At 39.3% G+C, this 17716-nt stretch overlaps 3 protein-coding genes across 6 annotated transcripts in view; 1 reads left to right on the forward strand and 2 right to left on the reverse strand.

Annotated features, from left to right (window-relative positions):
- The window catches only part of LOC127060951 (5E5 antigen-like), an 808761-nt gene that overhangs the window by 420263 nt on the left and 370782 nt on the right, over positions 1 to 17716 (forward strand). The gene's annotated exons all lie outside the window — the stretch shown is intronic.
- LOC127060952 (uncharacterized) overlaps positions 1 to 17716 on the reverse strand; it is a 677448-nt gene that overhangs the window by 395846 nt on the left and 263886 nt on the right. The window lies entirely within an intron of this gene.
- LOC103824833 (zinc finger RNA-binding protein-like) overlaps positions 1 to 17716 on the reverse strand; it is a 64332-nt gene that overhangs the window by 17630 nt on the left and 28986 nt on the right. For 3 of the 4 annotated variants that reach the window (XR_007780315.1, XM_050986338.1, XM_050986340.1), the window contains 9 exons: positions 14973 to 15117; positions 14001 to 14219; positions 12541 to 12782; positions 9680 to 9871; positions 6093 to 6393; positions 4997 to 5190; positions 3459 to 3578; positions 2389 to 2534; positions 1825 to 1987 (listed from right to left, as the gene is read on the reverse strand). Coding sequence is in view for 3 of the 4 variants with exons in the window: in XM_050986338.1 (XP_050842295.1) it covers positions 1825 to 1987; positions 2389 to 2534; positions 3459 to 3578; positions 4997 to 5190; positions 6093 to 6393; positions 9680 to 9871; positions 12541 to 12782; positions 14001 to 14219; positions 14973 to 15117 (1722 nt within the window). In the remaining variant the exon portion in view is untranslated. The remainder of the gene's footprint in view (positions 1 to 1824; positions 1988 to 2388; positions 2535 to 3458; positions 3579 to 4996; positions 5191 to 6092; positions 6394 to 9679; positions 9872 to 12540; positions 12783 to 14000; positions 14220 to 14972; positions 15118 to 17716) is intronic. The other variant, XM_050986339.1, reaches the window with a different exon arrangement.

A 17716-nucleotide genomic window follows, 5' to 3' on the forward strand; every position in this document is an offset into this window, starting at 1 on the left:
TACATTAGATATTAGGAATAAATTGTTTACTGTGAGGGTGGTGAGGCCCTGGAACAGGTTGTCCAGAGAAGTTGTGAATGTGCCATCCCTGGAAGTGTTCAAGCCCAGGTTGGATGTGGCTCTGAGCAACCTGGTCTAGTGGAAGGTGCCCCTGCCCATGGTAGGGGGTTGGAACTAGATGATCTTTAAGGTCCATTCCAAACCAAACTATTCTATAATTCTATTATATACTTTCAAGTTCACAGGTGATGCGTGACCAAAAACCAAATGTGGCTAAACAACAGAATATTCAAACCTCAAATTATTGAGATGTAATGAAACATAAATTGAAGTATCCTTAATAATTTACACTGATCACAATCAATCATATCTGTAAAAAACATGAGATGTATAAAAAAACCAAATTGGGACATCCCAGGATCAAAAGTACCTCCCCAACATAAATATCTATTGTCTTTCTGTTAACTGGGAAATACTTGCATACTGCCATAAAATAAAGTATCCATGATTGCTTTCATAGAATCACAGAAAAATTCAAATAGAAAGGGACCTCAGGAGGTCCTCTAGTCCAGCCTCCTGTGGAAACCACGGTCAGCTATAAGACTATATCATGTTGCTCAGAGCTTCATCTAGTTGGTTCTTGAAAACCACCAAAGATGGAGCTTCACAACATCTGTGTGGAGAAAAAAAGAAAAAAAATCCTGTATTCAGTTTGTACCTTTTTTGTCTCAGCTTAAGCTGGTATATCTCACCCTCTCACTGTAAAGAGCCTGGCTCCATTGTCTTTATAATGCACAGGTATTAGAAGGCTATTACATCCCACTGAAGCTCTCTTCTCCAGCCTGAACAGACCCAGATCCCTCAAGTCTCTCTTCACAGGGCACACTCCAGACCCCTGATCTCAGTAGCCACACATGCTGTAGTTTATCAGAATCTGTCTTGTACTGGAAAGTCAAAAACTGAATGCAGTATTGCAGTTTGGGTCCCATGAAAGTGGATCACTTCCTTTTATCTACTGGTTATGCTCCTGTTAATATCACCAAGGATGATATTAGCCTTGCTTGCTGCCAGGGCACATGGTTGGTTCACATTCGGCTTACCATCTGCCAAGAACCCCAGATGCCTTTCAGCAGGGCTGCTACCCAGCCCTTCAGTGCAAGTGGTTATGCCCTCCCAAGTGTAGCATTAGGCATTTCTCCTTGCAGAATTCTATAAAGTTCCTGTTGGTCCATTCTTCCAGTCTGCCTAGGTCATGCTGGATAGCAGCTCTACCCTCAAAGGTATCGACTGTTCTCCCTACTTGAACCAATTCAGTTTAATGTGAGCTGCAAACCTGATGAGCATGCACTCACTCCATCACCCTTCAGATCACTGATGAGGTGCTAATGAGACAAATCCCAGGATAAACACATGTAGCACTGCACTTGTTTACTGACCTCCAGGAAGAGTATGGCCCCCCACTAAACCATTATCCTCTGGGACTGATGATCCAACCACTTTTTATCCATACATTTGTCCACAATTATTTAAATAAAAGTATAATGCAATTAAATAAGAAGTAGTACACAAATCCAGAGTGACCTATATTTCAGAAGAAACAATATTTGTCTTCAAGGCATCCTTTTGTCATATAAGTGGGCTTATTTTGAAAGCGGTCCAAGTACAGAGTTTCATTAGTACATAATTTTTTCTTCACTTTTCTATATGTTTTATTATTAACGCTGGAGACAACTGAAGTAGCACTGAATAATTTATAGTTCTTAACTGTGCCTCTTGGCAAGCATTTTCTTCTTTCTTTTATTCCCCTCAAGCTAAGAAACTCACGGCTGGTCCTTGGGGCTGAGGAGGCATTCCTGGTCTAACTCCCAGCAGGCCTAGAGATCCTGGAGGACCATGAGGATATCCTCCATCCGGTATTCTGCGATGGTCATCCCAGTGATGCTGCTCTTCCTCCATTCTCCTCCAGTACATGTCCTCTTCATATCGCCTGAAGTACATCAAAATGTCCTCTTTATATAGCAGTTGATACTTCCAACCATTCTAAATAAATTCTTGGATGTTCTCACTAACTCATTTCTAGTAATCAAGAACAAATACCAATGAACTCCAGAGGGTACCTAAAATGAATGGTTATTTTGAAAGCAGGTCTGAATTCATAGCAAATAATTCTAGTGAGTCTACATTCCTCAGAGAGATTGAACAAAAAACCCAAAACAAAACAACAACAACAAAAAAAAACCCTGAGGGATAATGACAACTTAATTTAAAACAAGACAGTATAGAGCTCCCAAAACAAGTATTTAAAATAAGTAATTACAGAAGAAGTGTTAGGTTTAGATAATCTGACTGCAACTTTGTCTCATTTGCTGATAAAACAGAATGCATTACCTCATTTCCATCCTCCAGCGTTCTTCTTCTTCTCGCCTTCTCCAGTATTCTTCTTTCTGCATCTGTTTCCTCATCTTCTCTTCTTGAATTTTTCTTGCTCGAATACTGGGCTTTACTTCTACTTGTAAATCTGGGTTTACTTTTTTCTAGTTCAGAAAAATAACAAATGAAATGTTTGTTTGCCTCTTATCATCTCAAGGTTATGGAGTTCTTCTGACATGTTTAGCACACACTACTGGTCAATGATAAAATCAAGGGGAGTAAAATGCAGTTTTAGAACTGCACTGAACAAACAGCTGAAGAAAAATCTGTGTCTGGTATTTTAAAGGAAAGAAACAGCAATGTTCTACATATAGCATGAATTCCTTTTTCAGCTGTGTGAGAACAAAACTGTCTAAAATTAAAATGCTACATGAAATACTAAGTAATTTGCTGTTCATTCTGTAGCAGGAAACATTTCATCTTAACTACAGTGCGCTTCCTGATGCCCTGTTCCTGAAGCATCCCTCATACTGGAGCATAATCATAAGCCACTAAATACATTTTTCTGGCAATTGTTTCCTCTTCTTTCATCCCTTTCATGATTATGCAGGCCCATTGTATCTCCTGTGACCACAGTAAATTCTTCTTATATAATCTTATAATAATGAAAATGCACACCATGTGTCACTATAGGTGTCTCTCCATTCATAACTAAAACATCTGCAAATACTTGTTTCCCAAATGTCTCCATAAGGGGTTTATGTGGTTTATCCTGCCAAAAACATTGACCCTTTGAAATTTACGGTAATCAACAAAGCACCTACTATTGATTGCACACATTGTACAATATTTTAATGTTGGAAAAAAATGCCTGAAAGCAATGTTCAGAATGTTTAAAGCAACACCCAAACCAAAATGCAGTTTCAGTCTGCATTACAACTTTAAAGACTATACTCTCTCAGAAATATATTTCTCTAGCTTTTTTTATATGCTGTTTAGTCAGAGCACCTACTTCTGACTAGTCTTTAAATATCAGTCAGCTGACATCTGGTAGACTTCCAGATAAAAGTATTAGCATTTTTACCAACCTTATACTGAAGTCTGTGCCGCCTCCCTTTTAAGTGCATCTCTTTGGCATTAGGATCATTAAAACTGCATTCACAAAGTTTACAGTGAAAGCGGATCACCTTTCCTTCATCATTTCTTACCTGGAAAATAAAAGTTATAAAACACATTTACTTTTTTTTTTTTTAACAAAAGCTGATTTAAAAATTAATTTAATTCAGTGACACTGGATAATGTCTACCCATCTCAAAACATGCTTAAAACTTCACACAGGAACTGAAAAAAAGGTAAAATAGAACTTTCAATTCTTACAGACGCACCATGGTGTTTGGTAAGGAACAATGTTCTTCGACAGCTTTAAACTTGAGCCTGAACATAATGAGTTGAATAATTGCAAACTATGAAAAATTTGCATCATATTTCATCCACATATCTCATTCCACCAACATGAAGAATGCCCCACTAAGGTCAAAAGAAACATGCACAGTACAAAAATGTAAACATATGTACAAGCCTTTGCAGGTTCAGTGCCTTGTCACTCTTATCTTCAAGAAGGAACCAGGGAATTACAGGCCAGTTAGCCTCACCTCAGTCCCTGGGAAGATGATGGAGCACCTAATTCTGGACACCAGTTCCAGGCACATTAAGGACAAGAAAATCATCATCAGTAATCAGCATGGCTTCACCGAGGGAAAGTCATGCTTGATCAACTTGATAAACTTCTGCGATGAAGTGACTGGCCTGGTAGATGAGGGGAGAGCAGTTGATGTTGTCTACCTGGACTTCAGTAAGGCCTTTGACACAGTCTCACCATAATATCCTCATAGACTAACTGTTGATGTAAGGGCTGGATAAACATACAGTGAGGTGGATCAAAAGCTGGCTGAATGGCAAAGCCCAGAGGATGGTGATCAGTAGAATGAAATTTAGTTGAAGGCCAGTAGCTAGCAGTGTATCCCAGGGCTCAATGTTGGGTCCAATTCTGTTTAACATATTCATTATTGATCTGGTGATTGGGCTGAGTGCACCCTCAACAAGTTTGCTGATGACACGAAACTGAACGCAGTGGCTGATATGCCAGAGGGTTGAGCTGCCATCCAGAGATCTCAACAGGCTGGAGAAACGGGCTGACAGGAACCTTGTTAAGTTCAACAGGGAGAAGTACAAAGTCCTGCATCTGGGCAGGAACAGCCTCATGTGCCAATATATGCTGGGGGCCACCCAACTGGAAAGCAGATTGACAGAAAAGGCCCTGGGGGTCCTGATGAACACTAAGTTAAACTTGAGTCTACAATGTACCCTTGCTGCAAAGGCAGCAAATGTCATCCCAGGCTGCATTCAACAAAGTATTGCTAGCAGGTTGAGAGAGCTAATCGTTCCTCTCTAACTCAGCACTGGTGAGGTCACACCTGGAGTCTCGTGTCCAGTTCTGGGCTCCCCACTGCAAGAGAGACATGGACATACTAGAGAGAGTCCAATGAAAGGCCACAAAGATGATGAAGGGACTAGAACCTCTCTCCATATAATAGTTAAAAAATAATCCATGTTTTCATATCAATACCTCCTCCACATAGTCATGGCCCACTGGCTGGACATCACTTTGCAAGGCAGCAAGAGTTGTAGGCGTCACTGGTTCAGCTGCTGTGTCTGGTTTTACTTCCTGTGTTTGTACTGTAGCAGCAGTTGTTGCTTTAACACTTTCAGCTGATTTCATTTCTTCCAGTTTACTTCCTGTTGTCTGAAGTTTATTACCACCTACAAATCAAAAAGTTAAATCTCTAACTTTCATAACATGAGAATTATACATGATGTGCAAACTGAAGAGTTTATTTGCAAGTATCAATGTTCTGGTCAAAGCATTATCAGTCTGAATTTTAGTTAAACTAAACATTTTTAAATACTATTAAAGTTTTTTTTAAAAAACTAAACAAAAACTTATTTAAACACCTAGTTTTTTATTTTAGCAAGAAATCTTTTGCTTTATATAGTTGTAATTGTCATTTTCATGCTTTTTCAAGAGATAGGACTGAATGGGAACAACTCAGCAAATAAATTATAAATTTTTTTGTCATCAGATTAGTTTTCTTTTTGCAAATAGATCCAAGAAAATACAAACATTAAAAGGTTTTGAGATACTAACAAAGCATACTTTCAGTGTTGCAACTGCATAGGTCTTTCCTTTGAGAGCAAGTTAGCTTACTGTTGAACAACTGCTTTCTGTCTCTAAATGTCTGTCATGCTTATTTCAAAAGTTTCCACTGTTAAATTTCCAGTGTTACAATAATGTTTCAGTTTCCCAGGTACCAACTGCCAACCTACTGCAGGCTGTCTTAACAGGCCAGGCTGTGAACTGAAATTAGAAGCAACTGGACTATAATCTGCAATACTCCAGCAGCTACTACATAAGAAACCAAAGGTGGGAGGCTTTTTCTGAAGGTGGGAGAAGCCTCCAGGAGAGGTCAGGTGAAGACAAAAGGGCAGAAAATAGTATAAACTGTGAAGCAAAATTTTGATACACATTCTTATTTTCCCCATTAGTAATAATTCTCATAAACACAACAGAATTACTCATGCAGAAGTTAATTAAATATATTTGTACTTGTTGCACTAAAATATTTTTAAAAATATAGAATAGGTTAGGTTTAAAATAGACTGACTTCTGTACTTGCCAACAAAGTTTATTTTTGGTGGAGATATTTTCTTTACAGCTATATTAGCAGCAGTTGAAGATGTTTTGTTGTTGGACACAGTGTTAAGTGGTGCATTTGCCGTGGGAGTAAGAATTTTCACTGTAGAGGATGCAACAGAGGAGTTCACAGTACTGCTGCTAGTTGCTATATTTGAAGCAGAAGCAGTTGGTTTAGAAGCAGATGTGGATGTTGAAGTTGCAGCTTGGGTAACCACATTTGGTTCAGTTGATGGAATAGGTTTGCCAAGTTTTGTGTGCAACTTTACTACCTATAAAAATAACAAGAAATTAATAATATTATCTCCCTGGGGTAGCTATAAAAAATTGAACCTGTTATAGGTTATTGAAGGTTTAACAGAAACATCAGTATCACCAGTAATATTGATATTTTTATTTTATTTCAAAGTTATTGCCTCTTTACTAAAAGCAATCTCAGGAGGAAAAGAAAGGGACATGCAAAAGTTCTTATCATCTGTAAGGAGGAAATAGTTAATATTTATCTCAGGTTGCTTATTTCCCCTAGAAATTCAGGCATTTATTCCAAAAGCTGTGTAGATGAGAATAGAAATTCAATAAACTCACAAGCCAGTAAAACTCACAAAACAGTTTGGGCAAAATGTTTCCAATGCAACTGTTTTGTTGCCTGGTTGCTTTTTATTCTCCCTCCGAAAATTGTAGTACGTTGAACTATTTTAGTTATTTTAATTCCAAAGACTATTTGTAAATAAGTTATTTAATTCAGATTCAACACTGTCTCTTTTCATCACTACATTTTAAGAATATTTATACTGACTTTCCAGGTTACCTAGCAAAATGGAAGATATTCCTTGGACAAAGGCTTTCTTTTCTTTTTGTTAAAGCACATGCGCAGAAAGAGTTAAGGAGGATGCAAAAGGCATATTTCACAGCTCTTTATCTCCTTGAAAGTTAAGAGGTATGTCCTTATTCTTAGAAGTATTAAGCAGAGGCCTTTTTACAACACACTTGAGATAGAATAATACTTCTTTTTCGTGACAGCTAACCATCACCTGAAAAAGCAATACATGTAGTCCATAAGAACAAAACATGCAGAATGAAAACTGGAGACTGGGTTTGAAAGTAGCAGTAAAAAAAATGCAAATCTGCTAGCTATGTCTTTAATGCAAATACATGTACACAATCAGGTTCAGCAAGGTGAAGTACCAGGTCCTGCACTTGGGTCACAACAACCCCCTGCAGCGCTACAGGCTTGGGGAAGAGCAGGTGGAAAGATGTCTGGTGCAATAGGACCAAGGAGTGTTGGCCAAGAGCCAGCTGAACATGAGCCAGCGTGTGGCCAGGTGATCAAGATAGCCAATGACATCCTGGCCTGTAACAGAAATAGTGCAGTCAGCAGGACTAGGGAAGTGACTGTCCCTTTGTACTCGGCACTGGTGAGGACACACCTTGAATCCTGTGTTCAGTTTTGGGCCCCTCAAAACCAGACAGATGTTGAGGTGTTAGAGTGCATCCAAATAAGGGCAACAAAGCTGGTAAAAGGTCTAGAGCACAAGTCCTATGAGGAGTGGCTGAGGGAGCTGGGGCTGTTTAGCCTGAAGAAAAGGAGGCTCAGGTGAGACCTTATCACTCTCTACAACTACCTGAAAGGAAGCTATAGCCAGGTGGGTGTTGGTCTCTTCTCCCATGTAGCAAGAGCTAGGACAGGAGAAAATGACCTCAAGTTGTGCCGGGGGAGGTTTAGATTGGAAATTAGGAAAAATTTCTTCACTGAAAGGGTTGTCAAGCATTGGAAGAGGCTACCCAAGGAAGTGGCTGAGTCACCATCCCTGGAGGGATTTAAAAGTCATGAAAGACATGTAGATGTGGTGCTTAGGGACATGGTTTAGTGGTAGACTTGGCAGTGTTAGTTTAACAGTTGGAGTCAATGATCTTAGAGGGCTTCTACACCCTAAATAATTCTATGATATGCACACAAGTGTATACATACACTTCTTAGCTTTTTATTCTTATTTTAAGCATGTTCCTCATCAGAATACAGACATATTAATGTCACGTAATATTACAAATTTAAGTTAAAGAAACTCTTCCAGATTACTTTTTTCCCACTAGAATGCACAAGATTCTTCAGTGTACCAAAGAAAGAGTCCTTTGAGATTTCATTTTTACACTGATGACAACCTAACTTAGTATTAGTTAGCAATTATCTATGAGGAAGAGAAAAGGACATCCAAATATACAAAGATAATATATTATCGTACTCCATATACCTATGGAGTTATTGGGCACAACCCAAAAATTTAATGACTCAACTTCATTAATGAAAGAACAAACACTAGGCAAATCTATGTAAATTATAATTTTTCTTCTTCTACTAACAAAAAATAATATTTGGAAAATTATTTTTAATTTGCTATGAGATTTATTTACTTGAATAGGAATGATATTACTGATGCCATTTTGAACAGTGTTCTGAGATACAAAGGTCTGTAAAAGCTAAATATTATTACTTTGTTACTTACATTAATAATTCCACAGCTTTGAGGAAAATCTGTAATATGGCTGATGAAGAGAGACAGGGAAGACTTTGAGATGATCAAAGAATCTGATTTTATTGTGGGATACAAATGCTTATATAGCATTTTAGGAAGGCTAGTAATGTTTTACTACAATTATTGGGTTAAAAATCACTTAAATAAACTTATGCATTTTACAACATCTCTTGCTTGCAGAATTTGATGTAATTTTCTTTTTCCAGTAAATCCGTCTGATTTAATCTTCTTGCAATCTTGATTTAATTCTCAAAGTTCTGTTTGCTCGTGCCAAGGCATTTTATTTAGCAAATCTCCTATGTTAATAAGGTCCAAAGTACTCTCTGTTTTGTGTACCCCAATACTGTAATATCCAAACACTCATTCTACACTGCACCATTCCATTTACTGTCGTATGACCAAATTTAGAACACAGATCACAGGGGTTCACAGTGCAGCTCGCAGTCTTTATTCTAAAATGTTCACCTAACTGCACACAGACAATAGGGAAAGCATGCTTACCAAAACTCTTTAAACATACTCATAAAATCTACTACAGGACATTGTTCCTTGTTTCCATGTGCCTTTTTTTTTTTTTTTTTTTTGCAAGAAATACCAAAAAGTGATACATAATAATCTCACTCCTTGGCACTGACTCAGTTTACAGTATTTCAAAGCACAGAGCACTTCATAGTGCCAAATAAGAATGTCAAGAGAAGTCTTGAAAAGTGTTAGGGGGCACAAGCATGCTACTGCATGTCCTCATTGACACTTTTCCCCATCTTGCTCTACACCTTCTTCCTACAATTTACATACCTTCCCCAATACATCCTCTTCTCCTTGATGCTGTGGCAATATGTTTTCCCCCTTTCTCCCAACAAGACCCTTCTAATAGTGAGCTTAAAGATAATTTTGAAACAAAAAGCAGAACTGTCTTAAAACAAAATTCTAATTATATTCTTTCTGCGTATTTTCTCCTAAGATGAGAAAAGTTATGGGAAGAAATATATGACTGACTTGTATAATATAGATGAGAGAAAGTTCTTACTTTCTGATGTTTGGCTCCACGGATATGGGCAGCGTAAGCATCTGCTCCTGTACAAGACACATCACAAAGCTCACAGCGCAACTGATTCTGAGTTCCACGAGCAGAAGTACTGTTGTTATTGTTGTTCTGGGAAGCTTTTAATGCCACTTCTTTCTTTTTGTGTTTCTGGCCTTCTAAGTGTTCTTTATAAGTCTGTTTAAATAAGAAATACACACAGCTGGTTTTGAACTGTTTGTTCATCATTCATGTGTATACATGTAATATAGAGCATAGCATAAAACACATACTTTGTATGAAAAATACTTCCTACACTGAACATTGCTTCCCTATGACATGTTTTAAAGCATAAGCAGGCCACTTCCAAAACCAAGATATTTTCTTCACCACCAGGATTCCACTCTTAGGTAATACAAGATGGTCTTTACTCCTCTACCTTCTCACTTCCTCAGTCAAGTACTGGTCAACATATATTACCATTGAAAGCCTGATAAGATCAGAAAACTGTCTCAGTTGCATTTTCCTACACTGCATTGAATTATTCTTGATTTTGAATTTTCCTCAAACTGCAAGACCACAGTTATTAAATGTATCCACATAACTACAAAAGCAAATTCAAAAAAAGGTAGCGCATAAATAAAGCTATGTTGAAAATAAAACACAGAAGTTGCTATTTGTTCCTATACTAACACTGGCAATCTATGGAGCAGACAGGGTGGAAAATAATGACAAATTTACCTAAAGAGTAAAAACTGTTTTGCCAAACACACACACAATCATTTCATTAATCTATATCTCCTTTTTATGCACTTGCATCCCCTTTGAAAATAAACTGGGATGCTGGAATAAAATGAATACATTTTCAGGATTACCATTGTGTTTGTTTAACACAATATGGCTTTCAGTGGGGGCAGAGGAACCCACAGAGGCTGCTTCTGAGAGAGAAGCTCCTCAAAACTTTGATGCCCAGCAGAGCAAATCCCTGAAGACTCTGATGATGGACATATTGGCTATCCCAATTAGAGAAGTTAGTAACGCCTCTGTGATGACATATTTAAGAACAAAAAAACATGTGCAAGCTCTCTTTCTTCCTCCCCTCAGAGGGGTGGTGAGGGGGCCGCTTGGCCCCTTCCTAGCATGGCCGGGACTCTTTTTGGCGTGGCCACTGAGGCCATGCCCCTGGGGCACTGTCCCAGCACTGCAAGCAGCCACGAGGCTGAGACCACATGGCCATGTGGCCAGTGCCCAGAGCACTCATGCGGCCAAGGGCAGCTGCCGCCATCCTGGTGCCGGGAGCGGCCGCATGGCCGGAATCGGTGCAGCTGGGGTGGCGCCAAGCGGCCGCTGCCATCTCAGCATGGCTCGCAATGAACTTTACTTGCTTAGCCACTTTTAGCCCAGCCATGCTGTGAACAGGAGGGCAGAAGCAGCAGCAGCAGTTTTTCCTTTTCGGCGCCCTGCATGAGGAGAGACGCTGACTGGAACCGGCGGCTGGAGCGGCTCATGCAGTGCCAGCGGGGACCACGTGACCAACAGTGAGAGGAATAGCAAGCAATTCTCCAATGCAAAGCCTAGACAGGCTCAACCTTTCAGTGCTGTGGAACTCTATAAAAACTTTTCAATTGATAGAACTTGAGAACAAATGAACCTATGGACACCAATTTTCTCCCAAGTCAGAGAAAAGGAAAAGGTGAAGACACACGAGGAGAACAACATGGCGACACTAAGGTCAGTGAAAAATGAGGGAGGAGGAGGTGCTCCAGGCATTGGAGGTGAGATTCTTCTACAAGCCATGGTGAGGACTATAATACAACAAATGGGTTTTTTTCCCTGTAATTCTTTAAGTGCATGGGGAATATGTAGAAGTCTACTCACAGCCTGTGAGAAAAGATATGCTGGAACGTGTGGATGCTGAAAAGCTATAATTTAGTGACAAACTTGAACAGAGAGAGAAGACCCTTGCTTCCAGGAATAGAGGAAGAGGACCCTTGCTTCCAAACTAGAACAGCTCATCCTTAAAAGACTATACCCCATGAACTAAACAACCCATGCACACAGTTGTGGGAAGACTCTGCCTGTGGGAAGGACTCATGTTGCAGCAGGTTGGGCAGGACTGCTACTCGTGAAAATTAGAAGCATGTTGGAGAAGTTCACAGAGAACTGTCTCCTGTGGGAAGGACCCCATGGCACAGCAGAAGAGACTCCTCTCCCTAAGCGAACGGAAGAAAGATTTTTAGAAATGACAAACTGACTAAAAACCCCATGTTTTGTCTCCCTGTGCTGTCGGTGGGAAGGAAAAGGGGGGGGGAAGGTGTTCTAAAGGTTTATTTTAGTTCTCATTTTCCTCTTTTATTTCTGTTAATAAATTTTTCTTTATACCTTTTAAGTTTTGAGCCTGTTTTGCCTTTAGAATGTTTTCTCCTAATTCTTATCTCACCCTGCGAGCCTTTTAGTTTTTCTTTCCCCCTCCTCTGCTCAACTATAGCAGAGGAGAATGAGTGAATGGTTTTTGTGGGTGCTGGGCTTCTAGCCAGTGTCAAACCATGACAACCATTCACAAAGTTTTGAAAAAAGTATTTTCTAAGAAGTTTGCTATGTTAAAAAGAAAATAAAATTCAAAGTTTAGAATACTTCTGGAGTCCAAAGCACAGCTGAAGCTTCTCTGTCCAAGCTAAGGGGATGCATCTTTTTGTCTTCTCATATGGCCTCTTTCTGTCATAGCATACATTTTCATTTAATTATTCCTTCAGTATAAGTATAGAATCAGGTCTTTAAAAATTAACAAATATTTTTAAAGGGGCCATTTTTTTAGCTGAAAAAATTATGACTAAAGCATATAGCAGGATATTACATAATACAGGTACCTGTGGTCCAGCACAGCTGATCTTGCAAACATCACAGTAGTGGATCTGGGGTGGTTTGGGAGGTTGCTTTGGTTTCAGTTGCTTATTTTGGAATGGTATCTTTTTAGTAAAGGTGGTCCCTGTCCACGCAGCTGTTGCAGCAGCAGCAGCTGCTGCTGCTGCCTGTTTCTGCTGCTGCTGCTGCTGGTAATATGATGATGCAGCTGAATATACTGCAGCTTCATAGCCAGAATAAGAGGTACCTCAAAGATTAAAATAAAATAAATGTTACATCACTGTACATCATGTATCAATTACATACGACACTAATTCCAAGCATATTGCATAATAGAGTAGGATATAAAAGATTTATTGAAATCTTGTCAGGCAGTCTGAATTTTTCTTGATGTTTCACAGTACACAAATACATAGCATACCATTTGTATCAGGAGTATATTTGATTTTAGACAAAACTTTGCAGACACACTGTTCTGTTAAATATATCAAAGCATCCCTAAAGAATATGTGAAATTTCCTGGTACATCTGGTAAAACTGAGTATGATGCAACAAGAATTTTAATAAAAGATTTATCAAAGGTCACTTGAAATAAGCAGTCTTCCAGAGCCAGATTTACTGTTCAAGTTCCAAACAGAAAAGGACAGATATTATGTAGACTAAGGGGAAAAAAAATAAAATAAGATAAAAGATAGAATGTAATAGCATTAGCTGTTCTATTTCAAATGAGTTGCAGCACACCCTGTCTAGACACTCCTTGATTTCTAGCATCAAACTTTAGTAGATCAAGGAAACTGGGCTTTCATACCTTTTGAGCCAGTTTTCCCATAAACTTTATACATCTACTCATTCAACTATTTTAATCCTCTAATCAAGCTCTGTTTGATGAAGTCTTACAATCACTTTTTAAACTGAAAACAAACCAAAACAAATAGTTCAAGGTAGCTATAATATGCCAGTTGATTACCATCTGGCATTAAAATAACATCTTCTCACCTTTAGCTACTTTTTGGATTTCTAGTGTTTGAAGGAAAGTTTTTCTCCTCCCATCTTGGGTTGAGACAACTCAAACTTAAAAGATTTATATTTGACTGCTCCTCCTTGTCTCTGTAATTGCTGCTTGATGGCAGCATGCTCCAAATTTCCCAAGATTATATTTGTATTTCCATATTTTTTCTATCCCCCATCTTTTCTCTCCAAACTTTACAGTAAATCACAAAATACTTGTGCACGTAGTAATGCCAACACTTTATATATTTCCACATGTAACAAAATAGGCACAGACAAGCATCAAACCTCTTTTAGAGATGCATAAAAATATTTTACCATTATTATGATTTAACTGGTTGATATTTCTCTATAGACTATGAAGTAATTGAACATAAACTGCTAAAATGCTGAGTTTTTAAATCCTCTCCTGTAACAAATGCAAAGATCCCAGCAGTATAATATGCAAAATTCTTACCAGAGTAAGTAACCGCTGTTGTACTGTATGTTGCACTTTGAGTATAGGATGGAACAACAGTAGCTGCAGCTGCTACTGGCTGCACAGTAGAAGATACTGGATATATAGAAAATGTAGTTGTTGCTGGACTTGGGGTTGCAGGTTTTATAGCTGTCACTTGTCGTGTTTGCTGGGCTTGGGTATACTGAGTTGCCCCTTGGCTATATCCTCCTTTTGGAGCTAATTAGGATAGAAAATAGAAGTGTACAAACATTGATATGCTTTAGTTGAATGAAATGCAAAGCATATTAAGTGATAGTTAATGATATGCTAGGGAATAAACACATTAACAAGTGGGTTTTGTTTTAGTTTGGTTGGTTTTAGCCTTTTTTTGGTTGGGTTTTGTTTGGTTTTTTTACAGTAATGGTTATGCTTCAGCTACCATATTTCCCACAATGGTTTAATCACATTGAAGCTCACACTAGCAAGCCTCAGATTTACTTATGTATTTTTAACTGTGCTGCCTTGTTTTTTAACAACCTTCTCCTTCAATAGTTTTACTAGAGTACACACTAAACCAAAGTACATCTAAACTTGGCTATTATTTCTAATTATAGTAAAAAAAAAGTAAATAGGATTTATGTTTTGTAGCATTTATGATACCGATAATTAAAGAACTTTTTAAAAAAGTCTAACCAAGTTAGCATCTGAAACCAACACTGACTTTTTCAACCTACTTCAGCAAAAATTTTTGCCTAGAAGTATGTTTTGAGTGTATTAATAACAATCCAAACCTCAAAGATAGTTACTTATGGCAATGTCACAATAATGTTCAAGTTCTAGGTGCATCAAGTTTTTTCTACACATTGACAGGGATTACATGTCAAAACAATAAATAAATCGGATAATATGAAATTGTCAAAGATATATTTTAAGCTATTAAAATAGTATACAGACTGTATATAATGACAGGAGTTAATTCATGCCACCTACCTGTCTGGTAGTATGACTCAGCCACTGAAGGTTGAGGCTGTGCAGCAGCAGCCACAGCCGCAGCAGTTGCTGTTGGTTGTTGATAATATTGTTTGCTGTCATAAGCTACAGCTGGGGCAGTAGATCGAACATAAGAATAGGAATCCTAAAAATTCAAAAAAGAAAACCTATCAAATTTCTCCTTAACTATATATCTGGAATAATAAAAATCATTAGCAGAGTCAAAGATTTTTCTTCTATTTAAGTAGATTTAAAAAATATTTACAGATACATTATATACCAATATATGTATTAAAGAAATTAAATTTATGTTTACAGATACTTCAGGCCTGAAGACAACCCTGAATGGTTTTTTTCAGACATAATATAGGAGTTAATCTCATGCTATTAAACTACTTTTCCCTTTCCAAATTATTTTTGTTACCAAAAAGCAACTCAATGCACACTAGTTTTTCATAATGACTATATCAGACTGCATTCCTATAAAATACGAAGGAAAAAAACCACCACAGATCTCCACAAACCACAATATAGTCACAAGTTTAAAAACATGGAACCATGGCTTGGCCCTCCCTGCGACAGGAAGAGCTACTGGAAAGAAAAATCAAGGAGGTCCTATATTTTTCCCTTTGGGCAGATAGAAGGCAGTAGTTCAAAGAAAAGGGGTGAATGGAGGCAAGTCCTCACTCGGGGCAACAGGTGAATCCCCTCCTTGCCCACCTCACCCTCCCAGGTGCCTCTGTACAATAGGTACGAAGATGTAGAAGGCCAGTCAAAGGATGATGAGGATAGAGGTCCATCTATGCCAGAGGTGTTGCCAGAATCAGAAAGGCCTACCCTCTGTATAACAACCACCTCCACAAGGAAAAGACAGGTTGCAGCTGTAGGCAGTTGCCTTCTAAGGTGAACAGAGGGTACAATATGCTGGATGGATCCTCCTCTTAAGGAAGTGTGCTGCCTCCCTGGGGCCTGGGTTAAAGACATGACTGGGAAAGTTCTCTAGCCTGGTACAGCCCTCAGACTACGACCCATTATTGGTCTTCCACATGGGTGGTGATGAAATCACAATATGTAATCCAAGGGCGATCAAAAGAGACTTCAGGGCCTTGGGATAGCTGGTAAGGGAATATGGAGCACAGGTTATTTTCTCCTCTATCCTCCCAGTTGTGGGCAGAGACATTGGAAGAAACAGATGAGCTCAGTCTAATACATGGCTCTGTGGCTGGTGTCACTGCCACAATTTCACGTGTTTGTATAATGGGATGGCCTACATGACACAAGGTATGCTGGAATCAGATGGGATTCCCCTTTCTTAAAAGGGAAAGAGGGTCTTTGCTCAGGAGCTAGTAGCGCTCATTGATATAAAACTTTAAACCAGACATGACGGGGGAGGGGGATAATATCAGGCTTGTCCTTGAGAAGCTGTGGGACAACACATCAAGATTAGAGGGATGGAGTGGTAGCGAGGGCCTTCAGCCAGTGACTCTGAGATGTGCTAGCCACACTGAAGCACACCTGAAGACTTACAGAGATGAGCCAGGGGCTCCTGAGGCAATAGAAGTCACCAGGGAAACACCTCAGAGGAGAGGTGTTCCTATAAAAAAGGTGATCTGCTGACAGCCCAGCTGAGATGCCTTTACATCAATGCACGCAGCATGGGCAACAAACAGGAGTTGGAAGTCTCCATGCTGCTACAAAGCTACAACCTTGTTGCCATTACTGAAACTTGGTGGGGCAAATCCCATGACTGAAGTGTGGTTATTGATGGCTACAGACTGTTCAGAAAAGACAGAGATAAAAAGAGGGGTGGAGGGGTTGCCCCCTTGGTCAAGAAATGGATAGATTATGAAGAGCTGTCTCTGAAGAACAGCCATGAGAAGGATGAAAGCTTATAAGTGAGAAATAGAGACAGAGCTGTAAAAGGGAACCTTGTGGTTGGTGTTTACTACAGGCCACTCTATCAGGAGAAGCCTATTGACAAAGCCTTCTTGCTCCAGCTACAGGAGACATCGCAATCGCAGGTTCTTGTCCTGCTGGGTGGTTTCAACCACTCCGACATCTGCTGGGAAAGTAGCACAGCGAGCTGTAGGCAATCCAGGAGACTCCTGAAATGCATGGAGGATAACTTCTTAAGCCAGCTAATAGACAGCACTACCAGAGGGGATGCAATACTGGACCTGATGGTCACCAATGTGAGTTAATGAGGGTCATCAAGACTGGAGGCAGCCTGGGCTACAGTGATCATGCACTCATAGAGTTTGCAGTCCTGAGGAACATGGGTCAGGCTGAGTCAAGACCCAGAATTTTGGGAAAATAAGCTTCCAGCTGTTCAAGGAGTTAGTCAATAGGATCCCCCTGAGAAACTGTCCTCAGGGCCAAGGAGCAGAACAGAGCTGGCAGATCTTTAAGGAAGTCTTCCATTGAGCAAAGAGAGCTTGCAATCCCCCGGCACAAGTCAGGCAAAGAAGGCAAGAGACCAGCATGGCTGAGTCAAACTAAAGGGCAAGAGGGAAATGCACAGGCAGTGGAATCAAGAACAGGTGTCCTGGAAAGCATATAGAGACACCGGTTGTGTCAGGATGATGTGTAGAAGACCAAGGTGCAGCAGGAGCTGAACTTGACAAAGGAGGCAAAGAATAACAAGAAGGACTTCTACCGGTATGTCAGCCAGAAAAGGAAGGTCAAAGATGATGTACCAATCCTGATAAGCAAGACTGGCAAACTCTCAATAATAATGAGGAAAA

This window comes from Serinus canaria, chromosome W (genome assembly GCF_022539315.1).
Source record: "Serinus canaria isolate serCan28SL12 chromosome W, serCan2020, whole genome shotgun sequence".
NCBI classification, from domain to species: domain Eukaryota; kingdom Metazoa; phylum Chordata; class Aves; order Passeriformes; family Fringillidae; genus Serinus; species Serinus canaria.